This window comes from Apostichopus japonicus, chromosome 19 (genome assembly GCF_037975245.1).
Source record: "Apostichopus japonicus isolate 1M-3 chromosome 19, ASM3797524v1, whole genome shotgun sequence".
Lineage (NCBI taxonomy): Eukaryota > Metazoa > Echinodermata > Holothuroidea > Aspidochirotida > Stichopodidae > Apostichopus > Apostichopus japonicus.
Genome location: NC_092579.1, coordinates 2886372 through 2907287, shown reverse-complemented (window position 1 = coordinate 2907287; position 20916 = coordinate 2886372). Strand labels below are relative to the sequence as shown.

Here is a 20916-nt window from a genome sequence, read left to right as displayed (position 1 = left end):
GGTCATAAAAACTAAGACATATCATCATCATCATCATCATCATCACCGACATACAGTGATAGGTTGGAAGAGACCGCGAGCGCTCGTTGTGAGCAAACGTGAACACACAAGGGTGGATATGATCCGTACGAGGTTGGATATCCGGACAAAGTAAATTACCTTGTCTTATATATAGGCCTAATTGAAATTGTAGTGAGTTGAAAATCCAGAACAGTGAAAAAACTATCAGCCTCCATAGGGATTCGAACCACGGGCCTTCCGCTTTGTACGCGGATACCCTAACCAACTATAGGCTATGAACGCTGATTGTATGTCCACAGGTTCGAAACCGGTAAGGAAGGTCGTAATTCCACTGTAGGCGTTTTTCACCTGTATCGAACAATACTAGCTCTGTTTTTGGTGACATATTTTGCCTTACTCTAGAGATCAAACATGATGCTAACCAACTCGAAATCATTTGTGATTCCCAAAGCCGGATCTCGAAATAGATACTGTGAACAGACTTTATGTTAATGCAATATATATATATATATATATATATATATATATATATATTTATATATATTTATATATATATATACACACATATATATTGTACATACATATATATAAAAATAAATATATATATGTGTGTATAAATATGTATATATTGTAACGCTAACTCAGTCTAAGATTCTGGTGCGTCCAAATATTCCCTGCTGAGGACTGGTGGTGGTATGGAAACAAATGCGGCTTGGATGGTTGTATGTTAGTAACGACGAGCCTTAAATCTCGCTATTACATGCAAAAGATATAACACATAAATACACTAGTAAAGAACAAGCGCTGTGTAGATTTCGCAATCTATTACTATAAACAACCACGGTACAAACAATACATCGGCACGAAGCCCTCAATAATAGGTAGAAAACATGCACTTAACGATAATGGTCACAAACGAGGTCTCAATACCGAAGTAGAGTCCTATAACGATACGTACAAAAGTGTATAAAAGACGAATACAAGACAGATACAAGTACGACCACATTGGTCGGAGCCAGGGCTACTACCGAACCAAACGATTCAGATCGGGAGCGAAGACTGGTCACAAGTCGTGAGGTCTGCTTCAGCTGAGCTGATGAGCAGACATCACGTGACCTGTAATTATTACGTAATGTAGCCTACGACAAATAGAGGGCGACTTATATGATGACCAACGGCATCACACTATATATACATATATATATATATATATATTTATTTATATATATATATATATATGTATATATATATATATATATATATATATATATATATATTTGTCAAGTATGAAATTTAACGAACATGCAACTTTTGAGTTATCACGTTTACCAGATTTTCAGACGTTTACCTCTGTTGGCTTCCAAAGACATTTGATCTATACTCAGAAAAGCATAGGGTTCTTGTACCCATTACGGTGCATCCACACACCATGTATGTCCTTCAACCAAATACTTTTGGCGTTACAGTGTTTATACCAAAGCGTCACACACGCCACCACCATCGCATAATTCATTTTTCCTTCCGAGAGGAGTGATCCAACCTTGTCGAAAGTATTAAGGTAAGTAAGACATGAATGGCCAGAATTCCTCAGAATTCATGGCTTTCGGCCTGGAAAGAGGTAGCTTGCTATGGGGTTATAGAGTGTCTTGCGCGCGGATTTCTTTGTTTTTATCTGTGAAGAAAGTAAGTAAAATCCCTCCAAAATACTTTTACATTTTACCACTGAAACCCTCTTCAGCAATGGCTAGAAATGAAGTGAAAGTATATACAATTAAGTGAAAAGTACCATTGAAGTTTAAGGAGTTACAGTAATACATATATTTGAGAGCATAAAGCAATTGAGTGTTTATCACTTTTGTTGTCACAAAAGCGTCATTTAGCAGTCGTTTTTTACTTGACTCACCCTGTATTGGTATGGAGCTACGACACTGATATTTTGTGATCGGCAAAAGTAGAGTGACTTATGTCATCATGGTTATTAACCTACAGTTTCACTCACAAAAAGATAACATTTCTACGAAAAAAAAAATAAAGGGCAGTTTGAAGAAATTCTCAATGAAGAACATCGACAGCCATCCAAACATTCCAACGGTATTAAAATTTAAGGATAAAGTGTTAACTCCCTACTTGTCGACAATTAGATTATAAGCAATTAATAAAAGTACCATTTGTTAATATGGAGAGGGATATGAAATCACATGGAATTCGAACATCTGCAGTTTTAATCTTTTACCGATGTCCAAATCAAAATATGAAACTGCTACGTTTAATATGTACACTTATAATCATTACACCTACTGCTTTACATTTTCAAAGAGAGGAAAAGCTGTTAACAAAATGCTTATCTACTGAAAAAAAGCTTGTGTATATAGTAAATGTATAAGTTAGAAAGCCCGACGTTTCGATCCTCGAAGGGTCTTCATTGTTGTGGTATGGGATGCAGCTGCGTAACCTAGGCTACTTGCAGTACGGAGACCTACTTGCAGTACGGAGACCGAGAACATACTTCTCTGATTTTCTCAGCAACATCTCGGATTCCGTCAGCCATACGTTGCCTCTCTCTCATTTGTTTTTCCGTTGATTCTATTGCTTCCAATTCGTTGTTGATATTCCACACGCTCGCTATTCCGCTCAAAACAACTGCCCAACGGCTGACACCAGTCAAGAGCTATAGAAAAACATAAATATAGCCCAAAAAATGAATGTAACCATGCAAGGTTACTACAAAGTATGTTTACATATATACATATACAGGCGCCTATCCAGGATTTTCTAACCCGGGGGGCGCGAATTACTATCTAAGCGGAGCGCCACCATAGGTTGGCGCGGAGCGTACAAGAAAATTTCTGGTTTTGATACCCCCCCCAGATCACCGGAAATGGCACTTCTCGGGCTTGAAAATGACCAACCAGATGTGCACTTTTGCCTGAGAATCAAGTATTTCCCAAAAGTTTTTTTCCATCCATAACCTTTTTGAAGATTGTCACCAGTCACACATCATGTTCGACCTGATTGCATGTCCTATGGATCATTGCTTTGTAGGTAATTCTACGTCACGGGCCACAATATCCGAAAGCCCCACTTTTCAAGGTTTTAAGCCCATTATTTGTTGAGAATTTGAAAATTCCCATTTCTCGTGAATAAAATCACTTTTAAACATACCCATAATGTTGCACAAAATTCAATCTATGGACAACCAACATAGAAAAACCTCCTGGAACCCCTAACAGACAGGTCAAAATTGCACGAGTAGAGGAAAGTATGATGAAGAATGTTGGTGAGGAATTTTCGAAAATTCAGACACAGTTAATCTATTGATGTACAAATATTAAAACCTCTTATAATGGCTATTATAAAACTTGGTTGAAGGAAATGAAAAATAGCAGATATTTCCGATATCAGGTATATCGAACCGAACACTACACACATAGGCGTAGGTCCCGTAGGAGGCGGGGGCTGCAACCCCCCCCCCCGCAACCATTTTTTTCGGGCACCTACTGAAAGAAAAATAAATAGCAATGAATAGCTTTAAAATGATCTCCTTGGTAATTAAAATAAAGTTCTAAGCTTGGCCGACATTACTACTGTAAAAGAGAGTTTTGACATAAATGGATCTGTATGCTTTTTCTCCATCTACATAAGACATTTGGTTGTTTACATTAGCATCCGGCGGTATACTGTGCAACTTTCACGGACCGTACGGAAAACGATGCCATGCAATGTAATGACCGATGCTTGCTTATATGATATTGGCATCGATATGTTGAACGCGCGCTTCGCGCGCGAAAAATTTTGGCCTTTTTTCGGGCAAGTCATTACAGCCCCCAAATCCAATTGGGCTCCTACGCCTTTGACTACACACAAAGACAGTTTTTGAGGCTGTTCATCGTGGAACATGCATTCAATGCTTACTGATATGATGTTATATCTGCTCTTTGCTTTACAAATTCGAACAGGCGTGTAGCGAGTAATTGCCAAGAGAGGGGCGAAGCCTGTAGGCAAACTATCTAAGCGAAGCGCCACCATGTGTTGGCGCGAAGCGTTCAATAAAAATTTTGGCCGAAAATGCCTCCCAGATCGCTGGAAATGACACTTCCCAGGCCTTGTAAGTTGCATCTAAGCATTGTATATTTTGAAATTACTAGCGATGTCATAAAGAAAATTTGCTCGGGGGGGGGGCGGTCGCCCCCTTCCCGAAATGCGTCATGTTCCCCGACGACTCGGTCGAGTTCAAGACCAGCCACAGTTGGTTCCATATAGCACAATTGTACAATTGTTTAAGGCGTCCATACACACACATGCGTTATGATAGACCATATATAGTATTTATATAGATACATTAGTGAGAGAGGAAAAATGGAAATGTCAAAAATGGAGTTGTCGGTGTAAGGGGTAGGGTGAGGCGCAAACCCCCTCCGTAATCCTCGATCTGTCACTGGCTACCATGTGTATATAATAGGGATCAGCGCTTTAACTATTACTGTTCCTCTTTCTCTTCCCGAGGTCTTGGCTATCTTCTACTCCCTCCTTTCCTCCTTTTTCTCTCTTTTTTCTTTTTCTTTTCCCTTCCTTCCTCTCCTCCTTTTCTTTTTTCCCCCTCCTTTTCCCTTTTTTCTTCTCTTTTTTCTCTCCTCTTTTCCTTACCCGGGGGGCGCGCGCCCCCAACGCCCCCCCCGGATACGCACCTGATATATATATATATACATATTTATATATCAACCTAAAAAAAAATAGCACATACGCACACACATAAACTAAACTATGTTTATTTACTAACAGTTTGTCATTACTTACCCCTTGCACTACAGCTACATTCTGTACGACGCCACTGGTGATGCTCATCATTTCTGATGTCATTAGTCCGCCACTAGAAGGTGAGAACCGTTGTATCGCAGTACCGCTATCATCTTGTGTGGGATTCTTTTGGTTATGATATTCTATCGTTAAGGTTTCGAAGTTGAAACCCGCGCCAGTGAAATATTTTAGAATTTTGTATATCAGTTCATAAAGATCTAGCAGGTCATTAAAGCTAACTTGTTCATTTCCCATCAAATATATGTATTCTTCAATTTCATGAAGTTTGAGAAGAATCGCTTCTGTTTCCTCTCCTCTGAAATACACGTCGCTGTCGATGAGCATTGTTGCCCCTAAAGATAACTTTTCTCTACCTTCATGGAATATTTCAACAACCTTAGCATTTTCCATAAACTTGCGAACTTGTTCAAAAGTGTCTTCAAGTTTGCGGACATCTATAGGCTCTTTGAAAACCTTATAGACGGTGTTACTAGCATGCCCTGCAGTAGAACCTGCGGCTAAGTAACCGCCGTAATAAAACAGAACACCACTCAAAGGGGTAGGTATGAATGAAGTTGCCATCATTATGGAACCGACTATTCCTAACTGCGAGGATACCGTGCTAACCCGGTCAGATACATACTCAAGGTCTGAATCAATTTGGTTTGCAATTCGGTAAAGATCGCGGTAGTGTATGTGGCTGTACCGCTCGCAGTATATGTCAAGTTCCTATACGGAGAGAAAGTGTAACAACGAAAATTTATTATTATATAGAAATGCAGAATCAGATGAAGAGAGGGCGGAAAAATAACCCTATGGGTTCATTTGTGCATACAAAGTATGGAACACCAACATTTTGCGTTCAGAATGAATCCAGCGTTTTGTTATTGAAAGCTAACTCATAGACGCATGTCAGGGACGGGTTCAGGGGTGTAACCACACCCCCCCCCCTCCCCATTTAACCCCTATTAAAATCTTATGAGAACAACTATAAAAATTTATTGGCTAAATCCACCCCGGCAAACAGCGATGGACCTGTGGAGATCCAAGCATATCATTGATATTCCTTTCTCATTTCAGGTGTCCTGCCAAGACAAAGCGAAATCAGTAATTGGCCATCAAACGACACATTGCTGGCGACACCTGTGAATTGGCAAGTACGAGTTTTCCAACAATGGATATGGGCGGACGGCCATGGTGTATGCTCCCATACGATGGCGGGTCCTTGGGCGGGTCCCGTAGGCGGGTCCCTGTATTCAATTACAGAAGACAGTTTCCTAGATATTGAAGTGAGGAATTAGATTATTAAGCTACTGGCAGAGTACATCCACTTTTTAGGTCACATAAAACTGATTGGTTTAAACCTAGCTTGCTGACACTGTGAGCAAGCTTCAATGAAAGATGGTAAAATAGTTGAGACCTCCAACTAAAACATAGGGTTCATTTACTCAATATGGAGCACCCACGTGGTAGATGCATCCAAGTTTGCATTCTTGAAATATTGTAATTAACAAGGTTTTCGCATTTATGGCTATATAAGTGGCATCTACACACAAAGTTTAAGGTCCATCCAACTATCCCTCTATAAGAAACCGTGTTTACAAGAACGACGTCACATATACTTGTACACCTACGCCAACAAGATTACTGCTTTTGTTCTCATCTTGCTGTGTCTCCACAGCCCCCTCCCCCCCCCCCCATTCCCCAACATTTCATCTAAATATGTGGCTACGCCACTATGGCAGGCTCATGACAGACTTAGATAACGATATTAACAGATAATAAGTTTGACATAAATGTTTCAGATAAGTATGTATAGGCCTAAATGAAATAACATTTTTTTTTTACAAAATCAAGCGGAATCATAAAGAGGATATACATGTTGACAACTCTGGATCAAAGTATTTTTTACCTTCAAACTTGTCGCAACAATTTCCATCTTCTCTGCGATCAATTTCTGGTTTTCATAGTCATCATTTCTATGAGAAAAAAAAACTTGGTTTCATTTCTAAAGTTAACGTAATACAACGTGAATCGTATTGTGGTTCTGTACACTATAAAACAAAAATGTTAAAGTTTGTCTTGGATTTGGATTATTGTTTACAGAGGGAGAGCATTTTTTCCCAGTTTAGATCACAATTCGATTATTCTAAAACCAACGTCGAGCGCAAGGTTTGCTCTTTTTTACGGGTAAGAAAGGAAAACTTTAGCTGGTTAAACGAAAATCTATCAGAAAGCTTTTCTGTTACAGAATATACGGATAAACGTTTTACCAGATTATCCGGAAAGTTACTGTTACTCTGTCCAACAGGTACAGTAATGTTTATCTCTGCAAGCTTTTTGGGGGTTGACAAAAGCGCACATACGATTAATGTCAACACATTTGCTAGAATACCTAAACCCAGTTTTCGTTAACCCATCGATCGCGACATACACGCCAACGGCCGCATTCGTACCAAACTTGATTACCAACGAGGTAAATTTCTTGAATTTTAAACAATTTGCTTCCATTATATCAAGTTACTTAGCTCCTTCATGATACAGTAGGATATGCACAACAAAATGGAATCGCATTTCTTTCAAAGTATTTGATAAATTCTGTATTTTCGTGGTAGATTTCGTCACGTCGGGTTCGCTGATGCGGTGGATATGGTTAGGCTTGCAGGAGCGTACAGCATCTGTAGTATCTTAGCCCGTATACTAAGCCCAATGTTACCTGTTAGGATATATGCTACACAATGAAACTTATACTGTAGCTAGCTTACTACGATGAGAGTACGTTATAATACAATTACGAACGTTAGGCTAATCTATTCCTAAAATAAAGCAGGCGTAAGTGAAGACTTTGTAGTTTAATATCATTCATTCATTGGAGTCCGTCCGTCTCAGAAGACGATGGGTTGCGCCTTGCTGCTAAAGAACACGATCTGCAATGACTGTAAAGGCCAATCCTGGAGTGGCAGTCTTTCGTGCAGGTGTTGCAGATGAAAGTAGTGTCAGGTGGTGAGACTAATGCCTTCTACTTCTCTCGCTTGGATGCCCGTTTCTTGCAACGGTCTTCCTCAGCTCTGTTTATTCCTGATTTAAGAGCAAAACGCCAGGCTGAGCGTTGTGATGCTTAGTCCTCACAGCTGTCGATGTCGATGTTTGCTGACTGAAGAACCCTCTCACACGAGTCCCTGTAACGTCGATGGGGGCCGCCTCTGGGACGGGAGCCACATTCCAGCTGTCCATACAAGAGGTCCTTTGGGATACGACCCTCCTCCATTCGATGGACATGGCCAAGCCAGCGCAGGCGGCGTTCACTGAGCATTGCAAAGATGGTTGATAGCTTCGCCTTGCTGAGGATCTCGCTGTTGGTTACTGTTTTCCCACACTCTCTTCTGAAGCTTGGACATCACTGCAGCTGCATTTCCAATGCGAGCATTAACCTCAGCTTCCAGACTCACATTGCTTGATATTATAGAGCCCAGGTATCTGAAGTTGTCAACTGTTTGAAGCCTGGAATCGTTGACTGAAATGGTGGGAGGAATGGGCGCATCCTGTGTCATGACCTCTGTTTTCTTGATACTGGTGGTCAATGCAAATTCTTTGCAAGCATGGGCGAAATGATCCTTGAGTCGCTGAAGGCCATCATTGTTGTGACTGACGAGGGCTGCGTCATCGGCGAACAGCATTTCCCTTATCAAGACACGGGTTATTTTGGTCTTTACACGCAATCGGGCCAAATTATACAGCTTGCCATCATGCCGGGTGTGGATGTAAACACCATCAGAGGAGGACTGGAATGCGTAGGTCAGCAGGAGGGAGAAAAAGATGCCGAAGAGTGTCGGAGCGAGCACACAACCCTGCTTGGCACCACTTGAGGTCTTGAAGGGTGGATGTATCGCCGTCAAAGCTCTCAGGGCCCTTCATGTTGTTGTGGAATGACATAATGATGCTGAGAAGTATTGGTGGACAGCCAGAATATCACGTTAGAGTAAACACATACTCCCTCTTAGTTTTGGCGTTATTTGGTTAGACTTTTGTGAACAAAAGGTAATTGTGCATACATCTAGGTCAAGGCTAGTGTAATGAAAATGTACAAAAAAAGCAGATCCTCCTGTTTTCGAAATTTAGAAAATGTGGATGGAGGCTTAAAAGTAAATAAGGCTTAGGCTTACAACTTTGGCGTTCCTTGCTGCTGAAATCAAAAGGAAACTATGCATTCATATTTGTGTGTGTTTGGATGCATGTATATGTACCCATGTGACGCCTAGCTAAGGGTCAGGATTACTCAACTAGGGAATGCCCGATGTTTATCACATTCACTATGTAGATGCATTATGTATAGTGAGTGCAAGAACATTATAGTTTGAATAGTCATATCATGAATATTAATGAGGTCACTAGGTCAAACCTGAAAACTATATATTTTGTTAGCCTACTCGAAAAGCACAGTTCCCATTCTAGTGAAAATTGGTATCGTGTAGTTAAGTAAAAACATTAGTGTGTTGATGTCTGTTAAATTTGATATATTAGCATATTAATGAGGGGGTGTGGCTTCATATAATTTTGTAACAACTAGCAATAACTTGATAGGGGAATGCTGATGTTTATCATAGCATTGACTTTCTGCTGGTATTTCATGATTTGTCAGTTTGCCAAGGTATATTTCAAAATTTGGTGTTTTATTTTGTTTACCAAAACAGGTGTTGGAGCTAGAACTATCACCAGTTTAAGTGTTATCAACATTACCCGCCACAAAATTCAAGTTGAGTATGGTCATTCTAGGAAAGTAATTGAACTAGAAAATGAAGATATGCTGTTCACTGAGTCATTAAACAATACTCTCTGCATAATGATGAGTGTTCCATTTTCATCAGATTTTCCAGTACTTTGATGAGTATTTTAAGTCATGGGTTGACCTTGAGCTTGGAACCAAAATTTTAGGCAAGAGCAAGATTAAACTTAGCACTCTTCAACCTTTAGAGCCCTTGATAGGAACTGACAAACTCAATTTTAGTTGTTCTGCAACTAGTGCATCTAGTTCGTGTGTGTCTGATGATGAGAGTGATAAAGCTTCGATTGAGCTTACAGTTGGATCACTTGATTTTGGAATAGATATGACTCCACCAGAACTTAGGGCAGGTGTGATCGAAGATGTTCCAAAAACTAAACAAGAGACCCCTGAAGAATCAAATAGTAGGGACATTCAGTTACTTTTTTATCAAGTTTAGCATGACTTTGCAGAACAAGCTTGAAAATGAAGAACAACTACAGTGGGCCCAAAAACATGAACTACTCAATCATCTTGGAGACTTTCTGTACAAAACAAAACAAGTACCCAGATATGCACATGAAAAGGAGATAAACAGCTATTAACAAAATATCCCTGCTTAAGGGAGCGCATTGGCTCTGGTTATGATGCTTGGACTGCTGCCCTCAACAATAAATTGAATGAAAGATTCAAGTCTCTCATTAAAAAATCCGCCTCTTTAAAGAAAAGAGAGCATTCTACAAAAGGATGTTTTCAAGAGGCCCTGCAAAGGGGAATTAAATTTCCTGCCAGTGATACCATCCACTGAAGATGAAACCTCTCTGAAAAGACATAAAAAACATGAAAGGGAGATATCTAAGAAAGGGGCAAAAAACTTGATTTTGATCGAGAAACTTATGGATACAACATATCCACAACGAAGGGCATATTTAACCAATCTACCACTTGTTAAAGACTTACTCCAAGAGTATCCTGCCCTTCTGCTAACAGAAGAAATTAGCAATGAGATGCCTCATTTGGTGAACATTGATTGTACCAAGAAAGTAACAAAGCTTCTTAGATGGCCAATAGTATCACTTTACTGGTAAGATGCTGCCTCAAGAGTGTCAAGATTGGTCCTAAGCATGACAAGATATAAGAACTTCTACACAGGTGTGACAGGTAAGTCTTCATATTTAATTTCAGTCAGTTTACATCTCTACCAGTGTTGTAGACCTACCAGGAGGCTTGGGTATTAAGCCTTATGCCCCCTACAAAAGATTTACGCTCCCAACGATTCCCACTCCAGTGTGGACAGACTATACCCCCTCAGACCCCAAGAAATCGTTCCAAGGTAAATAAATAGGAATGCGTTAATAGAGTGTTCTTTTGCGTTCATTTTTTTTTATCTTCTAAGTCACAAACAGATCTAGTACCTTTCAAAAAACCTATCATCCCTTACATAATATATTAGTCCCATAAGGGTGCAAAAATGTCCTTTTTTGTTGCGATTGAGGAAATCTAAAACGTTACAAAGGCAAAGACCACATTTCTTTATTTCGTTTGCCTACCTGCTGCTATGTTTATTGCATGTACTGATGACATATTGTGTTCTTCACCATTGTTATTATTCCAGGAATATTAGAAGCTCTGAGGTAGACAGAACAGAGGAACAGAATAAAGCAGGATTACAGTTGCTATCATTGCTGCTACGGGAAAATGAAGAAGAATTCGTTTCCTACACAAATGTAAGATCAAAGTTGGAAAAGAATATTTGTGATCATGGCATGTTTCGTATCACCTGTTTTCATGTTCTGAGTAAAATAGCATATCTTATGCAGGTGTAGATTCAGGGTGGGATTAACCATCCCAAGGCCCCTTCCACATTCACATGCTGATGAAAATCCTTAAATTTCATTATCCTGATTATTATTATGAGTTAGTATCCAGGAACTTGCATGTAACATGGGCTTCTTTACTTTCAAAATTCTGGCAGAAGATTCACAGGCAAGTCTTCGGTGCTCTTGTGGTCACCCACTACTTTCTACAGAACCTGCCTCTGATGTGTCATGTCAAGTGTTATGTCATGCTTGTAGTTATAGGCGAAATCAAGTATGATGCATTAATGGGTGCAGAATTGAATTTACAGGTTCATTGTAGGGCAAGTATCTCAAACCTAGCATTTAGGCTTTAACACCAGTGTCAACCTGGTGCATCTAGTGATATGTATAGGGTAGATGTACAGTGTTCTGTGTCAGCAGGGCTTTAAATATATGTCATATTATACCACAAAGTGTACATTACTTGAACACATCTACTGAAGTAGATGTCATTTTAGGTTACAACCGATCTTGTGGTGATGTTAGCTCAATATAACTCACTTAAGTGATCGTCTTTTATTTAATTATCTTATTTAGTTATTTACATCCAAATGTGTTGTGAATCTATTGATTGATGGAGACTTATGCTGATTGGTTGAAAGGGAAGCCCAGTTATGCTCCTTTTGATGAGGCTGCCACTTGATGTGCTGTTCCAGTGGTCTGCAGATGCTCTCTATCACCTAAGAACAGGCCTACTCACATTGTCATTAGCAATTATCAAAGCAAAGCAAACTAAATCTTAACAAAAGGGATTTTTTCTCTCATCTTATTCCTTACAGCGAGATGAGTTAGCAAGTAATATTTCTGAGATTTATGTTTTGCAACTGTAGCCAATACGTTGCTACTGTTGTTATCAAAGATTACAATATAATTATTACATCCATTGTAGTCAACTCCTCAATGACTTAAAGCGTTTGTGTGTAAATCATAACCTTTCTTGCGTATTCTTTATTTATAGTCTTCCAGCATGACCACAAGGACTACATCCCATTTTATGTTAAAGTTTAGTTGGTTGTATATATCATTACTATGGGTAAAACGTACCATAGAAGCACCTATGAGTCATATAGGGATGCGCACGTATGGGGCATGGGAAGGATAATTGTCCACGCATGGACCAAGCGTAATGCACTGCAAAGAGAAAGACATGTCTTATCCTGTCATTATAAACTTGTTGCATTTTGACATTTCGTATGTATGTTTTGTTTTTACTCATTTCAGACTTCAAACTTATTTCAAAAGATTGCAGAGTCAGTGTCAACCCCAAAAATTATAATCAGTGAAAGTGCATGTGCCATTGCTGCTGAGTCCCAAGTGGTCAAGGAAGGTGATTCTGTGGACAGCCTCATTCATCTCATCAGTATGTTTTATTGTAAAAATTGAATACCCGAGATCATGTAACTGTACATTGACATATGTACAAAAGAAGATTTTTGAAATCACTGACAATAAAAAGGTACCTGCTAAGTTGGTAACCTTTGTAACAAAAGTCGCTAGCCAATAGATGATTAACCCCAAGCGGTCTCAAGTGGACATGCAACATTAAGCGAATCCAGCACAGCTACAATACGATAGCAGGAAAGACAATTAGCGTGTAAAAGCGACTACACAAAAGCTTGGAAGCACAATCTAACTGCATGTTTGTTTGTTTTTAAGATTTGGAACACTCTGCTAGGCCTGGTGTAGATTCAGCATTGTCCATTAGGTTGGGAGTTACTGATAAAAAAGTAATGCATTGAAAAATGAAATTTTAAAACATTTTTTTTGAGGGGGTGAGAGGGTAGCAAATTTGTATTTTGTTGAAAATATATTCCTCCATGGGAAAAGCCCTTTAATTGCAAAGTTATCATATAATGAGCTGTGAGAAAAAAAAACTGTGGTCAGTCATCAGGCTGCTCTCAGCTATTTGAAATTAATATATGATAGAGAGGTGTAATACCATGGGAATAATTTAATTAAAAAAAGTTGATGAGAAAACAAGAATTTACTGCACTTTGGTTTAATAAACCTTTTAGGTAGGGTGACATGATCTACATCTATTCTTTTAAATCTGGGGCAGGGGTTTCACTCTTGGATCACTAGGAAACTCGTTGCTTGTCGACTGACGATACACATTGGATGCTATGTGGTGTTGAGATTGATTATTTCAAATAATGGTAATATATAATATTTGTATATATATTTAATTTGTAATTGATTGCTTGTTTTTGCTTCATATGATACTTTGCCGTATGCACCTATTTTGTCTATGGGGAGAAGGTGTACTCTTGGTTAAACTAGGAAAATTGTTGAAATTAGACAGGTGGTATTTAAAAGGTGTTCTGTGGTTTTGTAATTTCCACCCTCCACCCTATATGGAGCTTTTTCTTTATGGGTGAGGGGTGTAATGCTAACAGTCCCTTCATTCTGACAGTGCCAAGGCATGAAATGATGTCATTGGAACGATTTTACTCAGTCATGTATATAAGATGGGTGTTAGAGCTAGAGGTGATCGGAGCTTAAATAAGAAGAAAAGTATTGGAGACCAATTTTGTCAGTTTCAAACTCACTCTCTAAGTTTCACTTGTTAAAGCAGCCCACCCTTCACCACATATAGGTGCTTGTTCCATGTGTTGTTATCTTTAGTGATACATATACAATACTTAACTGTACATTTTAAAATTGTCATTGATAATCTTTGCATGGTTTTATTTGTTGGGTTTTAATAAATATTTCTTACTTTAAAATCAAGTTTGTATCATTTTCAGGCTCACAGCTCTTACTATTCATTGTTATTATTCTGTACATCAATCTTAAAAGGCAGAGAATTCCATCATACATAATTTTCCACGCAAATATATGTACTGTGTCAACAGTATTCTGAACAGATAATTGAAAGATAATCTCTAAATTCTAAAATTAGGAAGACTAAAACTGAATCCGTTGGAGGTAACTCTAAAAGTGGTAATATTTCAGGAAACACTTGCGTTTTTAAGGAGAAAACACCGTTTTCGGTTGCAGCAACTCAATAATGATGAAACACGCAACACAGGATGAACGTTTAACCAAGATACGGTTAACATCTCACCGATTAATCTGAGGAAACCCGACTTTTGGTTGCAGAAACTTTAAAGCATTTTCAAGGAAACGCTTACGATTTTTGTTTACAGTGTAGGCACAGAGGAGTTGTATAGACGAATTGTGCTAGTATAACACCACATATCTTATGCTTCTTTATATCTATGTCGAGTTGACGATTTACGCTAACACCAAATCCTGACGAGAATTATGAAATTGAGGAGTTACTGCGTAATGGAAGTACACAGTACGGGAGAATTAGAGGGACTAGGGCACACGTCTTATCCCACCCACCCCACTCCTCGCCCAGGACCGACTGAAGTGACTATAGCTGAGCAAGGTTTCGGAAAATTTAACCAACAAAAGCGGCAACTAGATTTATATTTACAACTCTACACTGCCATTGGATGGGAGGACAGATATTCATTGTTCTTCCGTAGCGAGTTTAACGCACAAAATACGTGAAAGGAAGAGAATTGAATTTCTATGGAATTTGCTGCATATGTGGGTGGTGTCCAGGGAACGAAGGGCTCTGGTGTTCGACCGATAATCGGATGATCAGACAATCGGTAAATAATCGGCATCGGCAAGATCCATTGCGCTACCGATTACACGGAACCGACTATTACGTTCCATATTCACTCCAAGATTAATGTTCGAGTCACTCCAAGATTAATGTAGGTCGTCCAGTGAAAGAGTTATTGACAATTGACAATGCATAATCATGGACGTTAAATATGAATTCAAGAGACTAACCTCGGTCAGCTTGCGGCTTTGATAAGCCAATGAGGCTTCTTCGCGAGTTCCTGCTTACAGGAGGATCTAAAATACATAGGCTACATAAATAAATACATACATTAAGGATTGTATTTTTCCGCGCTTTTGATTCACCACAACCACAACGGGAGAATAATATTGATCATTCGATTCAACGCTATTCAAAGCCGGGGAAGGTGCCCTAATGTCAAAGAGCGGAATATATTCTGCTCTATGGCTAATGTACGATGTGACGGTATTGCAAGTCCCCCACGCGAGATTGTATTAATGCTCTTCGATATACTATCCACTTTTGGAAGTTAACATCCATACAGTATACCCGCGGTAAGCTTGGGGACGACGTAATTCCTTTTTTTTACTTCGCTTCTTGCATCTAACAAAACCTGCTGTTATCCATGTATAACGATTGATAAGAAAGATTTATTGTCTTGACTATATAAAACCGAAACAATGCATGCATTAGGCTAGTCTGGCTAGAGAACGGTTGCGCCTCAACTGATCAACTTGCAAATGCGCCAAAGATTTTATAAATGCCATAAGATGATGAAATCAAGGCGCCAAATACTCCTAAATATCCCGAAAAATGTTTGGCGATAGTCCTCAATAGTTCTACTGCATTACAGTAATTTGTCATTAGACAAACACAATTACGCAATTTTTCCCGAAAAAACCCGAAGCAACTTTTTTTTCTTTACCATACGTGCTAAATTAACCCCTTGCATGCAGTAACTGAACTCCTTAACCGCAACCGACTAAAGACACACAAATTCAATGGGAACTTTAGTGTGTGATTTCTCCTACATGTAGTTAAGCCAATGACTCTCTGTGTATAATCATGGAGGTAAAAACAGATTGAAACAACGTTCGATCGGAAGGGTTCCCTCGCAGATGTTAGCCTAATCATTGACGCCAAGGGCGGCGGAACCGGGGGGGCACAGGGGGCACGTGCCCCCCCCCCCGCCCCCACTTTTCCTCAGGTTAAAAATGTGCCCTTTTTCTACATAAAAATTGAGGTGTCTCAAGTTAGCAAGAGGCCAGGGAACCAGAATGAACACTCGGGAAGGGCCGTTTCCGGCCATCTGAGGGCATTGTAAAACCAAAAATTTTCTTAACGCTCCGCGCCAACTGATGGTGGCGCTCCGCTCAGATAGTCGTGCATACAACTTTGCAAATCCTGACTTTTAATGAATTACTGAGGGTCAAACTCAAAGCTATTTCGAATGGAAAAAATTTGTTAAGATATTAACAAGAAATAAACTCAAGTTCCTACATTAGCAACTAGCATGATTTCACCTCATTCTGTCTCAAAAGAAAACTTGTTTCTTGTTTCCCAATTTGCACATTGGATATTGCAGTGCTAGTATGCATATTTTCCTTGAGGGTGGGGGGGGGGGGCGGGCGTTGATGGAGTGATGTGTATACGCAAATAAGATAATACAATAAGAGTTATAAAGGGTACTAAATATCAGGCTGCATCAGTCCAATCGAATTTCTGCAAAGTGCCCTTCGACGTCGGTGCCCCCCCAGATTAAAAGTGCTTCCGCCGCCCTTGATTGACGCTTTTAAAGCAAACGTCCGGGATTGTTTATTTTTTCATAGCAGATTATATATTTCGATATCAGATTACGAAATTAAGAATGTTTTATTTCTGTACGGTCTACTTTTCACTTTATTTACGTTGGAGTTGTAACACTGAAAATGGGATAAAACCCGTTGTTAAAGCTGGCCCTAACATTTATTTTCATTTCGTAGCCAATGGCTACTACTTCCCCCCTTCTGCAGTATTCTGTATAAAGGAACTCATAGTCAGTACAGCACTGCTATTTACTGTGTTGTGGCGGGTGCCAAGGGCGTAGGAACCGGGGGTTGGGGGCACCAGCCCCCCCCAGTGAAAAATGTGGAGGGGCGGAAGTATCATTCCGCCCCCGCCCCTCTCCGCAAGTCAGAAAACCCCTTTTTCATTTCCAAATGAGAAAAAAAATCTCATTTGGAGCACCAAATTGCATCTAAGGCCAGGTGAAAATACAAAATTAAGTTTACAAAATGGAGTGGGTGTTGAAGTGTGCTATATTGCACCAAATTGCATCTGAGGCCACCTGGAAATGCAAAAAATTCCTAAGGGGAGGGGGACACCCCCTCCCCTTAGACCCCTCCCCCAGGCCGGCCATCAGTCTTCAGCCCCCCCCCACTCAAAAGTACCTTCCTACGCCACTGGCGGGTGCAATATTGCGACTCATCGTTATAAACAGTACAGCGCCAGGCGCGTAGCGAGGAATTTGCCAAGGGAGGGCGAACCTGTAGGCAAATTATTAGAGCTGTTGATTCGGCATGGGAATTCTATCTAAGCGTAGCGCCACTATGAGTTGGCATGAAGCGTAGCGTACAAGAAAATTTTGGACGAAAATGCCTCCCAGATCGCTGAAAATGGCACTTCCTAGGCCTTGCAAGTTGCATCTAAGCATTTTCTATTTAAAATTACTAGCGATATCATAAAAACGTACAAATAAATATGCTCAGGGGGGGGGGGGGGGCGGTCGTCCCCCCTCCCTGGCTACGCGCCTGTGCAGCGCCCCATGTATGTATTAAATTTTTCTTTATTAGCTCCATTAATCTTTAGTGTGAAACGTGAAGTTACATCTTTTACTGTATTGACCTAGAAGTTGGTCATCATGCGTAATACTAAATCATATATTAGGCCAGTTCCACGAAGACGATGAAATATTCGGTAATCGGAGCGTTTGTCACATGAGCTAATAATAGGTAGGCTACTAGCCGATTATCATATACGCGGTCGAACACTAAGCGAAGCCAAAAGAAGTTGTTGAATTTTGAGACAGAAAGACTTTCGAGACACAGTCTATTTCATTGGAATGTATTTCAAAGCCCCTGAAAGGTCTAGCATTGTGTTAGCCTAATAATACTAAAAAACAACGGAAATTTAGACGTAACGGAGAATCAGTTTTGTTTCACCGCAGCCCACTAGGGAAATGCCCAAATGACCCGGATGCACCCTTACACCCTCATCCACCCTCACCCACCTCTCACCAGCTTACGCTTTTTTTATTGCAACAGCGGAATCATCAATATGTATGTATGTATTTTCGATCCTCCTGCAAGCAGGAAATCGCAAAGAAGCCATCATTGGCTTATCAAAGCCGCAAGCTGACCGAAGTCAGTCTTTTAGGTTCATATTTTAACGTCAGTGATTCATTATGAATTGTCTGTAAACAACTCTGTAACTGGACGACATACATTAATCTTGGAGTGACTAAAGCTCGGGACCTTATGATTGAAAGGCACCGGCGTAAAACACTGAGCTAACACTCCCTGAGCTAACACTCCCTGAGCTAACACTCCCTGAGCTAACACTCCCTGAGCTAACACTCCCTGAGCTAACACTCCCTGAGCTAACACTCCCTGAGCTAACACTCCCTGAGCTAACACTCCCTGAGCTAACACTCCCTGAGCTAACACTCCCTGAGCTAACACTCCCTGAGCTAACACTCCCTGAGCTAACACTCCCTGAGCTAACACTCCCTGAGCTAACACTCCCTGAGCTAACACTCCCTGAGCTAACACTCCCTGAGCTAACACTAATAGTATAGGCCTACAGCTATTGATACATTACCAAAACAAGCAATCGCATTAATACTCACTGACTGAATGTAGACTCCGTCAACAGTCCCGCCATCAATATAAGGAAGATTGCTAGTATTAGCTTCATGATTGCGGAAAAAAGGAATTTGAGATATCCCATTGATGAAAGTGAACTTGGTACTATAGTCAGTTGAATGTACACTTTCTAATAGTCATTAAATAGAACATTTCGAAGTTAAATTCCTCTGTTCTTAGTCATGCCATGCCATGCGAGTATGTACCGTACGTATCAGGCTCAGCCAGTGGCGGCGGAACCGGGGGGCTTGGGGGGCTCAGCCCCCCAATGAAAAAGTTGAGGGGGCAAATGCATGATAAGCCCCCCCAATATTTACCAAGGCTCCGAAACGTGCATCTGTCCATTTTTCAATGCATACTTGTCGATCTGTCTGATGCACACGTATACTATATAGGTGTAATAATTTTAGTAATTGCTGGGGGACCCTCGGCCCGTCCCCTGGCTATAGACCACATTGTCACCCCAACCGCGTCTTCACGCCCCGTGAAAAGTGGAAGCAGTGAGTGTGAGTACCGGTAAGCGTAACACAACTTCGTCTTAGGCCAATGACTTGCCTCATTTCAGCCAGTTCTCCAACATCCCCTTACTTAGTGGCGGAGCGTCCATATATACAGTCAGGGGCGGATGCCCCCCCCCCCCCTGACGGACTCAAATGGACTGCTGGCGACCTTTTCAGCTTTTCACTACTTTTTACTTATTCGCGATTATTGACTATTTTATTGCGCTCTCATATACCTATTGACATTTGTCATATTCTGTTGGTGTAATTTTCCGACAAAATGGCGACGACACCTATTTATTCTCCGTTTATCTGCAAATTAGCAAGGCCCGAAAAGGGTGATTTCCTGCAATCTCGGGAGTATCTTTACTCAAAAATTTTCTGTACGCCCCGCGCCAACCTGTGGTGGCGCTCCGCTTAGACAGTGTCGAAAGCGCCCCTACAGACCATTCTTGACCCCGCTGACCAATACCCCTAGCTCCACCACTGCCCTTACTACACTCAAAAACGTCTTTGCGAGTACACTACGAGTAATAGCTACTCTCTTAAAACACCATCGAATATACAAATTACAATATTTTATACAGACTTTTACGTGCAATCTGAGAAATTGCAGGCTTGAGACCCATATTTTAGGGCTAGGTATTTGCACCATGAAACACTCGGGAAGTGCCGTTTCCGGCCATCTGGGGCTTTGAAAAAACCCAAAATTTTCTTGTACGCTCCGCGCCAACCGATGGTGGCGCTCCGCTTAGATAGTCTCCACACATTAGCCCCCCCCCCCCCCAATAATTTTTCCGTTCCGCCGCGCCTGGGCTCAGCACAGTAACACGTCGTTTTATTATCACATACTGTTTTGGATATTTGTTTGATGTGTGATTGCTTTCTAGGGGAATTTCCACGCTGTGCTCACATAGACCCGTTTCCCCTACGTCACGTTTTCGTTAGCAACGCGCTGCGCCGCCATATTAGAGATATGGTACCCATAAAAGGGGGTCTATGCAGTACTCACTGACTTAGGCTATGTGTTGTTTGTTTGTTTTTTTGGCTTTCGACACTATCCCACAGATTTTGAGCCAACCAATGGCGCAAAATCTGGTCATAAGAACAAAGATATCATCACCGACATACAGTGATAGGTTGGAAGAGACCGTGAGAGCTCGTTATGAGCACACGTGAACACACATAGGTAGATATGATCCGTACGAGGTTGGATACCCGGACATAATAAATTACATTATTACGATATTCATTATTTAGAGTAAAACTATTGTGCAGGCAAGGAGAAAAAAAACAGTCAATTTTGTGATTGCGTGACAGTAAATCGAGGGTGTTTTCAATTCACCACTGTTGTCTAATGCCTTGATGTCGAAAAAAAAATTGAAGCTATTAAGTGAGCACTATATGCTATAGCAAATGTAATTAGTCCAACACACAGTAAATAGGTAGAAACACTATCTTGAATTGACGTGACTCG

At 40.5% G+C, this 20916-nt stretch overlaps 1 protein-coding gene and 1 long non-coding RNA gene across 2 annotated transcripts; one reads left to right on the top strand and one right to left on the bottom strand.

Moving 5' to 3' along the window:
• Positions 1-828: 828 nt before the first annotated feature.
• LOC139960408 (uncharacterized) lies at positions 829-19173 on the bottom strand. The gene is made up of 4 exons (XM_071958755.1): positions 18924-19173; positions 6728-6794; positions 4816-5544; positions 829-2689 (listed from the first exon to the last, which is right to left on the bottom strand). The coding sequence occupies exons 1-4, from the start codon at positions 19022-19024 to the stop codon at positions 2498-2500; spliced, it is 1089 nt and encodes a 362-aa protein (XP_071814856.1). The 5' UTR covers positions 19025-19173; the 3' UTR covers positions 829-2497.
• Positions 9722-14672, top strand: LOC139960417 (uncharacterized). The gene is made up of 3 exons (XR_011790506.1): positions 9722-10735; positions 11190-11301; positions 12655-14672. It is a non-coding gene; the product is annotated as an uncharacterized lncRNA (long non-coding RNA).
• Positions 19174-20916: the final 1743 nt, after the last annotated feature.